We start from the raw sequence: 9,765 nt of genomic DNA on the forward strand, positions 1-9,765 counted from the left end.
GATGACTCCGCCAAGATGTTTCATCTTGTTTTAAGGCCACTGAAGAGAAACAGCGCTACAGCTATTTCATGACCAGGCGCTCCCTAGGAATCCCTGTCCTTGTGCTTGGCTCGGGTGTGTTGCCAAGAGGAAAACTAAGCATTTTTGTGGGGGTGCAGGGAAGTCATGTGAAATTTCACGACGTTAGCTCTTTTCCCACCCTTTCTGTGATTTTTGGGGGTTGGGCTGCAGCAGAAATGCTCTGATCGTGAGGTGCCCAGCGAAGGTCTGGCAGCGGGTGTTGTTGGCCCTGCCTGGGAAGTGACTCTCGCCTCTTTCAGCTGTGCACGGAGGGCATGGCTCTTGGGATGCTGCAGCCCAGTCACTGCTTTTAGTGGTGTTTGATTATCAACAGCAGCTTTGAGCTTAGCAGAGCTGTTCGTTGTTACACAGGTGGTACTGGATACTCAGTGGAATCCTTGTAGTAACACATATGCTGATTTAATTATTGTTTAATGAGGATCTGCTGCCATCCTGCCGTCTCTTGGTGGTAGCCCTGACTGCGGAGTAAGAGAAGCAAGTTTCACACCTGCTCCTTTTTATGAGAGCTACAAGAAACGCGTATAGATGCCATCATTTAGGAATTGCCAAAGAAACTGTCCCTCCCTGAGAAGCGATGTGCGGCTTGAGCTCTACCAATCAGCCTAATTAGCTGTGGAGGAGCGGGTGGGCCTGGCTTAGGTCGGCCGGAGCTGCCGGCCTTCCTCTCCCGGCTGCCAGGGATTACCCTCCCGGGCACTGCCGTGAGCGGGTACCCGCTCCTAACGCCGCCGACCGAAGCGGTGGGGCCGGGGCGGGCCCCTCAGGGCGGCCGACGGGCGGTGCCTTAATGGCGGCGCCTTAATGGCGGCGCCCCCCGGCCCAGTCAGCCACCCTCCTCCGCCGCCGCTATGCAGCCCGTCCGCTACCGGGCCCGGCCGGGGGGCAGCGTCCAGGAGAGCGGCCTCGCCTTCTACGTGGTGTGGGCGCTGCGGGAGCCGCCGCGGCCGCTCGGCAGGTGCGGACCGGCCCTGACAAGGGCGGCTCGCCGCCCTTGTCAGGGCCGGTCCGCACCTGCCGAGCGGCCGCGGCGGCGGCTGCCCCGGGGCCTCTGGTGGAGCGGCCGGGCCCGGCCCGGCCACCTCCCTCTCCAGGGGTGGGCTCCCCCCGAGCCGGGGATGACTTCGACGCCTCGTCTCGCCTCCCTGGAGCTGCCCTGCCCGTATGGCTGCGCTCCTTTCCCGGGCTACAGCTCTTTTTCTTCATCGCATCTCTGCGCTGTTTCCTCTTTTCAATAACGCAAGCCCTCTCCCCTTTCGCCCTCCCCTGGCATAAACGTGTTTTCAAGCCTTTTAATATTTTTTTTTTTTGATGGTGTGTTTTGCTCCTTGATGGTTATCTCCGTTTCTTTTTCTTCCCTCCCCTCCGCAGCCAGTCCAGCAAGATGGGTTTCCAGGCTTGGTTGCCCCTGCCCTTGCCAAAGCAGCTGGTGGTTTTCGGGCTGGGAGACTGGAGCTGTTACTCTCCGGACACGAGCATCACGGTGGACGTGTTGGTGTCTCCAGGAATCGCGCCGCAGCGGGTCGGCACGCTGGAGCCCTCCCGCAGGTCACGGTGGGAGCTGGTGCTGCCGGGGTATTCGGAGGGGCGTCCTGGAAAAGCTTTCTGCTGTGTGGTGCTGCCCAGTTCTGCTGGTGTCATCGCAAAGCTGCTCAGGCTTCCCGGTCCTCCACCGTGGTGTTTCTAGTGGTGCTTCCAGCTTCCTTTTGGCTGCTTTCAGGGCTGGATCTTTTTCGGCTTTGGGGTGTTACCAGCTCATGTGGGAGCAGGAATTTTTGCCTGGTCAGTGCCACTTGTGGGCTGAAAACCTGGGGTCCCCTGTGCAGGTCTCTGGTGTGGGAAGGTGACTGGAGGATGGATATTTTCATGGCCTCGTTGAAAGAGATGGACAAAGGCAACTCTGTGAAGCTTATCCTGACTGTCAATGGACGGGTAAAAGAACTGACATCCCCCTCTCTTCCTACCCTCGGTCACAAATGGTGTCACTTCTGAGCTACAGAACTTCCCCTCCCATCCTCTCCTTTCCCTTCCTTTGCCATTCCAAGGCAGAGCTGCACCATGCGGATCTGTTAATGTATGTCTGTGCTGAGCCTAAACCCTCTGTGATCCTCCAGACCTATTGCCTAAACGCAGCCTTGCCAAAATACCTCGTGTTGCAGGACACGGGCAGCAGAGAGCGTTTAACCTCCAGTTCCACTCTCTCCTGGGTCTGTGGTACTTAAACGCTTGGTTTACCTTGTGCTGAAGCCCTTGGATTTAGCATCACCCAGTGCCTGGCTTTGCTTTTCTTTGTTTATTCTCTTGGTGCTGGAGATGAAAGCTGGGCTATGCCCTTGCAGGGAATCTGTCCCTTGCAAGATATCTCTTTGCTCACCCTTTGTGGATGGAGGACAGCACACTTGGCGTGTCCTTTTATTCTCACTGTTGCTGCCACAGCTGCTCCGAGGTGTCTCCAGCAGTACACCCGTTCACCCCTTCCCTGTCCCGGAGGTCACCCAGTCGCCGGTGCTCCCAGCAGATTATATGCCCCTTGGCCGGGACCTGGAGGATCCTACTGCGGTATGTGTACCCTGGAGCCTTCCTCTCGTTATTTCACCACCTTCTTAGTGTCTTCTTCCTCACTCAGAGCTGCTCAGTTGACGTCTAGCAGAAACATTTGCTGCTGCTCTCTTAGTGGGGATCTGGCTAAGCAAGTTTTGGAGGCAAAGATTCACTTGTGCTAAAGAAAGTGGTACTCTCCATTGAAATGCCTTTGGAAGGGTTGAATTTAACAGCCCTTGGTGGGGTGATCGATCATCCTGGTTACTCCTGGCACAGGTGGCCTTTCTGCCTTTACAGTTGCCTTGTGGTAGCTTTTGTGCTAGCTATGGTTTTTATTTTTATTGTGCTAGCAATGGTGCCATTGCAGCCAGCAGTTTGAAAGTGGACCACTGTGCAGGTAGCTGCATTGCTCAGTATGTATTTGGCAGCTGATACTGTTGGCATGCTGGCCCTTAAGACTCAACAGGAAGACAAGGCTGAAAACAGTCACCATGTGAAACTAATCTCTGGCCCAGTAATAGACAACTCACAGTAGCCTCAGGTCTCTCTTTTTTTTTTTTTTTTTTTTTTTTTTTTTCCAGGGCTGATTTGACTGGAACTCTTGTCACAGGTTAAGAGCCAGAACTCAGAGGTGACTGCTAGAGCATCCAGGCCTGTGAGGAAGGATGACCGCCCACCACTGAGGACCCTAGCAGTACCCTGTGCCCTAAAGCCACCATCTGGCAAGGTGGAAGCCCGTGAGGACTGGAGGAAGAGTCCTGTCCACCCCAAGAAGCCCAGGAAAGTTTTATTTGAACCCACAGCATCTGAGAGAGACCTCAATGAAGAAGGTAACTCTGGCAGCTTCCAGGTTTATTTTACAGGTCTTGTCTGAACGACAAGGTCTTGTCTGTTGCTGCTGGGCAACAACTTCCCAGTCCATTTCTCCGTATACCTCCAAGGCAAGATGGACTTGTCTGTCTTGGCTTGTGACATACCGAGAACTGCTCTTTAGTCCTGGATGAACTGCTTGATGAATTTTTCCCTGTTGGGAAAACACCAGAAAGAGAACATGGTGTATTGTTAGTGCCAGCACTCTGTACCATAACAAAATATGCCTATCTCTTCATATGAGTAAACATGCTTTATAAATGTAGGCAAGTATCATTAGCCTTGTTTTACAAAAGAGTAAACTGAGGCACAAGGAAGTTACCTGCTGTGACGTTTCTGTAACCTCTCTGTTAGTCTGTTCCCCTGCTAAGAGCATACCACTTGGTCCATAGAAGACATTGGTTATTATTAAAGTATAGAGAATATGAAAAGAAATATATGTATAATGAGATGATTGTACTGACTTTTCAGTAGTGCGAATATAGCTGCCAAGAGGTTTGGAAACCAAACCATTAGCTTCTGGAGCATGAATTCCAAGTCAGCTCCAGGATGTGCCCAAGTTTGTGTGTAAATATTTGACAATAACTCAGTGGTCCTTAAGAAGTGAAGTGACTTTTTGGGACTTGGCTTGCTTCTCACAAAGGCAAATACAGTTCCATCATGAAGTCGATTCTGCTGTAGGCAGTGTGAGAAGGGGGGAAATAAGGTTCCATCAGAGGGGCGAAATGCAATGGTGACAGCATGATGGCAGTCAAAGGAAATGTGCCCTGCTTTTACCTATCTTCTGCATTTCTTCTGATGAGACTTCCTTCAGGGTTCTTGATCTTGCACCTTGTTTGTTGCAGTGAGGTAGCTTTGTGCTGGGGATTGGAGGAAGGAAGGCCGAAGGGCTCTTAAATCGTGCAGCAGAGTGCTTTCCAGGGTATGTCTGCTGGCTGCATTCTTTATGGGGTCATCTCTGTGTTTCCTCTGCAGATCTGGCGGTGGAGGAGTTGCAAGGTGAGGATGTGGTTCCTAGACCCTGGTTTGTCTTTTCAGCCACTTGGTGATGCCATTCCTTTTAATGTCACAGGCCTCTCATGCTTCATCCTTTATCTCTCCAGTGATCAAGAATAAATAAGTAGGCTGCACGTATGTACTGTTCCTCTCCATGCAACTGCTGTTGGTATAGCTGTTTCCAGTACTGTCAGACTCTCCAGCATGCTTCTGTAGTCCCTTGAATCTCGGGCACACCTCTGGGTTCATAGCCCTTTGAGGCAAAAGGTAGGGTGTGGAATAGACTTTGATTTAAAAGTATTTATTAGCTTGCTCAGCCAACTGCAGGGGCCTGGGAGAGGAAAGGAGGAGGAACAGAGCAGTACAAGGAATATCTCTGGAAGCAGCTCCAGGCTTCTGGTTGTTATATCTTAGGCACTAACAAGCTGTCCCCGGGTAGCCCTCCCTCACAAGGAGTAACAGGGAGACAGCACAACTGGGATATCCCTTCTGGGGATGGGTAATCAATGGGGAGCATGCAAGCCTGTCTGAAGCAGCAGCTTGTATGCATCCTACATCCAGCCAGACTCTTTGCTGGTTCCCTCTGCTCGTGACATCTCTCCTAGTACAGCAATTATTACCCAAAGCCAACAGAAAATCTTCCTCGTGGAGCTCTGTCTCTTGCCACCCCAGAGGGAAGGGACCTGGGGCCCTCGCCTTCCCAATTCTCCCCTCTGAGCCTTCAGCTGCCTTGTTCTCCCCAGCAGGGAAGGGAGCTGGGGGTGTCTCATCTGACTCTGCTCACAGCCCTGTGTTCTCCCCTCCTCAGGCAGTCCCAGCCCGCGGTGGTGCCATGCCATGTGCCTCAGTGACCTGAGGACAGCTGTTCTGATCGGTGGAGAAGGTGTTGATCATCAGTCCTGCAAGGATGCACTCTGGAAGCTGGAAGTTGGTGGGGACTTTAGGGCTATCAAAGGCAATGGGGATGGTGGGAGTTGAGGACAACTCATACAGATGGGATGGGGATACTCAGGGGTCTGTGTATAGTGAGGGGACAGCAAAGGTATTGCATCTCCTAGCATGGTCACCAGGCTGAGCTGACAGCATAGGGTGCCATAAGAGGCTGTGGGGTTGTGTGTGAAAGCCCTCCAGGAGCTAAGGCATAAGTTCTGGAAAGAGTTGGGTGAGTTGTAAGGGGTAAAAGCAACAGCGTGGTTTGCAGTCTGTGTGATGACTGGTGGAGAAGTGTGAGATACAATTCTGCACCTTGCCAATCTTCTCTTCCACCTAAGTATTCCCTGTCTAGTTAGTATTCCCCTTGATTCCTTACACAGAAACATTTCTGTATGAGGCCCCTCTAGCCTTGAATCAAAGGAGAGGAGGAGATGAAGGGAGCAAGGTCTTGAGTAAAGGTTTTATGACATATTTAAATCTGAAGAAATTGAGAGCACCTTTGAACTCCCACACCATCTGTCTGGTGTTGCTCCCACAGACAATGATTTCTGGCTTCCAGTGGGTTTCGAGCTACAAAACACCATGCCGTTGTGCTTGCATGGTCACACAGCTACCTATGACCCAGACACCAAGCGTATCTACGTCTTTGGGGGCATAAGGGAGGACAAAGACTACAGCAACATCTACATTCTGGACACAGTCACCTGGAAGTGGCTCCTCGTGGCTGTAAGTACAGCAGCTCTTCCAAGACAAAAGCACAGGAGAGGCGGCAGGTCCTGCCTGAATGCGGCAACCAGTGTGCCCATATCCTTACTCTTGTAGTCCTGGTCCACTGTTGCTGCAGGTTGTCTGAGCTGCCTAGTTGGGATTGACATGTGTAAGAAGGCTATGTTGAAAGGCCACAAGCTTGGCAGAAACCAGGGCTGTGCCTACAATGAATGAATCGAGGTGAAAAATGGTTTCTGCAGAGTGCTGTGTCTGACCAGGGTTGTGGGTGGGAGGTACTGTACAAGCGGCAGAGGGAAATGGCCTCTCATTTTATATGATGCTGTTGAGAGCTGCGCTGGATGCTGAGGTGAAGAGCTGGTCTTCTCAAATCAGGGACTGCTCTGAGCACAGCAGATATCTGAGCTCTCTAGTTGCCTGTCATGTCCTTGCAGAGGGCCCTGTCATCGAGGGACTATCTGTCTCTTTCCTGGCTAAGTCACAAGATGGCTTTTACCGAATAAGCCTGGGTGAGATCCTTCTGCTCTCTGTCATCTTCTGAGGGAGCTGGAGTAGGAGGTTGACTTTGTTCTCTCATCAGAGCATTCTGGTGGTGCAGAGTACACAAAGGATGTACTATGTGGCAAAGATCTGGCTGGGGAGCCAATAAAGTGCAAACTGAGACTTGTCAAACTCACTGTATGACGTGGGCCCCTTTCCTATGGGTTATGCAGCAAATAATGTACTTCTCGTAACAAATCTATGTTGAACTTTTTCCAAGGCTAAAGGGAGGATGCCAGTGCTCACTTACCACAGTGCAACTATCTACCGCAAGGAGCTCTTTGTTTTTGGAGGGACTTTTCCCAGGAAGGCATCGCTGGCAGTTGGACCCTGCAGCAATATGCTCTATGTCTTCAATCCAGAGCATGAAATTTGGTATCAGCCCATCTCAGAAGGGGAGAAGCCTCTGCCTAGGCTTGGGTGAGAGTGCTCTTCTTCCAGCCCTTCAAAACAGAGCAGGAAACCTCTGCTCACCTCCCTCTCCCAGCCCAGTGTAACTTCCTAAATATTAGGTGATTGTTTTCCACTGTTTGCTCCTTAAGGTAGGGCTGTGTTTTGAGCAATGTGACTCCCAATATGTCTCATCATGAGTCCTGATGGGATTCCGTCCTTGGGCTACAGTGGCTGGGGGTAGCAGCAGTTGTAGACTGAAGCTATGGCAGCCCAATAGCAGAAGCAAAGGCTGAAAAGTCAGTTTTGGGAGCTCACTGAAGATACTTTGTTCACTTGCTTCTCCTCTGCCTAGGCATTCAGCTACTCTACTGAAGAACAAGCTGCTGATTTTTGGGGGTCGGAGGACTTCTCTCTACCTCAGTGACATGCACATCCTGGATCTGGGTAAGAAAGTCTGTGCCAGGTGGATGCCTTGGGACAGGGAACGAGGCATGCTCAATGGGAAGATAGCACTGATGTTATAAAAACTCCTGACTAGGCAATGGTGATGGAAAACTATTGCATAAAAAAAACCTTTCTGGGGTAAGAGGGGAGGGAATGGGGAAAAACAAGAGACTGCTTTTTTGGAAGAAGCTGGGTAACAGAGAATGTATGTTGCTGGTGTGGCAGAGTATGGAAACTTTTGTCTAGTTACGAGGCTGAGATTTTTGGACATTTCACCTGCCTTTCCCCTGGCTGTCAGGTTTCATGGAGTACACACCAGTCCCCCTCCTTGCAGGACAGCCTTCTGCACGCTGGTAAGATCCTATTGCAGACCCAGTAGCTATCTTCTTCCTCTGTCCTTTCTCCTTGAAACCAAGTTTAAATGGTCCTTGTGGTCAGATCCAGTTGCTTATCTCTGTCCCACTAGTGAAAATACAGTGGATGGCCCCTCTGCTGTGGGACCAGAAATTCCTGTGCTGTCCTAGTTGGTGCCTGTAGGGTGTGTGGAGGGGGTACAGACCTCTTAATCTCCCTGGAAATCTGCCTTTCAGGCTAGGGGAAGGTTTCTGCCATGTGCTAGTGAACTGCGTTGCCTGCTGTTTGGTCTCCATAGTACCTGGAGTATGACCGACACAGAGAGGAAGAAACTTTTGTACCAGACCTATGCTGTTCCTAAAGGAATGCTATTGCCCACTAGAACAATGACCTAAATCAGACCAAAGCCCAGCTAGCCTTGCTGTCTCACCCCATGGAGCAAAACGTAGGAGTTTTGATAGCTCCTTCTGAAATAATGAAGTGGTTTTCAGGCCTGATTATGGCCTGACCTGCAGAGGCAAACAAACAGCTCTTTCAGGGTTATTCAGGGCAGAAGAGAAGCAGAAGTTAACTTCCATTCTGCAGCTTAAGCCCCCAGCCTCCTGCTGAAGTCTGCCCACCCCTGCCTATTGCTGACTGAGGCAACCCCAGCAGCTTTTGCTGTAGTCATCTTTCGGCTTTGCTTTGGTCGCAGTTTTCATGCAGCTCTGGCTGTGTCGGACCAGAAGGTTCTGATCAGCGGAGGCTGCAATGCCAAGGGAGCCCTGCAGGATGCGTTTGTCTTCCACCTAGGTGAGTGACTCTTCCTCCCAGTTTCCATAGCTGAAGGTGACTATTGAGCTGCAGGGGTGTTTCTGAACACCTGTTCTCGTCCATTTGTTTCATCCCTTGCACTAGGAATGGGTTTGACAGTAATGATAGCTGCTTTCTACTTCAGATACTCTTTCATGGAGCACGGTGATCCACCATGACCTCTGTTCTGTGCCCCGAGCTGGCCACACATTGCTTGACCTGACTCCTGCCCATCTGATGGATGTGGACAAGGAGAACAAAGAGGAGCGTAACCTGCATGCGGTGTTGGTCTTTGGGGGCTCCAACTGTGCCGGGACCTTTTACAACAGCACAGTCAAGATCCAGCTGGACCTAGGATAATGCACAATACTCAGAATGAGCCTGGAACAGCAAGGGCTCTTCAGCAGCCTGAATACAGAAATGGATGGCAATAAATGAGTCCAAGCACTGTGGCAGTCCAAGTATCTATATGTAGGTGAATGCTACCTTGGCAGAAGAGATCATGGGTTTGTAAAGTCTTTCTGAAGGCTGTGGGTATTGCTGCCTTAGGGCAGCTGATATACAGCATCAGACTGGCACAGATTTCCTCCCTTTTCCCTGGCTTGGTACCTTGGCTTGGCTGCCAAAACATTCAGTGGGATCTGAGCTGAGCCTGCATGGGAACACAGTCACAGGCTTCTGGGTTTCCTTTCTTGCCCTACAGGTTTCTGGATGGAATTCCTGGGGTGCTTTCAGCTTCAAAGGTGACTCAGATGTTGGGTTTCATTTGGGATGAGTGGAATGGGATTTACTCCTGCTGCTTGGAAGGTCCTCACAGTGAAAGTACAGCCGTGATTCTGGTTTGGAGGGAATCTGGGGTGGGATTCCCTTGGGAAACAGTCTGCAGCTGAGGACTAGGAAAACACCTAGAGGGGTGCCTGAGGATGGGGGGAAAAAAAAAAGAGAACGCCGTCATTTTCAGCATATGGGAGTGAGCTGGTTGTGCCTTGCTGACTATGGCACAACCAACTAGCTTTGCTCTAGTCAGACCTTTATTATAAATTCTACAAGACTGCTGTTAAACATAAGGAAGAGGTATAAATCAGCTGTCCAGGTAGT

At 50.9% G+C, this 9,765-nt stretch overlaps 1 protein-coding gene across 1 annotated transcript; it reads left to right on the forward strand.

The window, feature by feature from the left end:
• The first annotated feature begins 929 nt into the window (after positions 1-929).
• Positions 930-9,314, forward strand: LOC128908226 (uncharacterized). The gene is made up of 13 exons (XM_054197951.1): positions 930-1,240; positions 1,450-1,626; positions 1,905-2,010; positions 2,515-2,637; positions 3,230-3,449; positions 4,465-4,488; positions 5,294-5,416; positions 5,957-6,144; positions 6,905-7,104; positions 7,430-7,521; positions 7,820-7,874; positions 8,570-8,667; positions 8,813-9,314. Exons 1-13 carry the CDS (start codon positions 930-932, stop codon positions 9,025-9,027), a joined length of 1,932 nt encoding a protein of 643 aa, XP_054053926.1. The 3' UTR covers positions 9,028-9,314.
• Positions 9,315-9,765: the final 451 nt, after the last annotated feature.

This window comes from Rissa tridactyla, chromosome 4 (genome assembly GCF_028500815.1).
Source record: "Rissa tridactyla isolate bRisTri1 chromosome 4, bRisTri1.patW.cur.20221130, whole genome shotgun sequence".
NCBI classification, from domain to species: domain Eukaryota; kingdom Metazoa; phylum Chordata; class Aves; order Charadriiformes; family Laridae; genus Rissa; species Rissa tridactyla.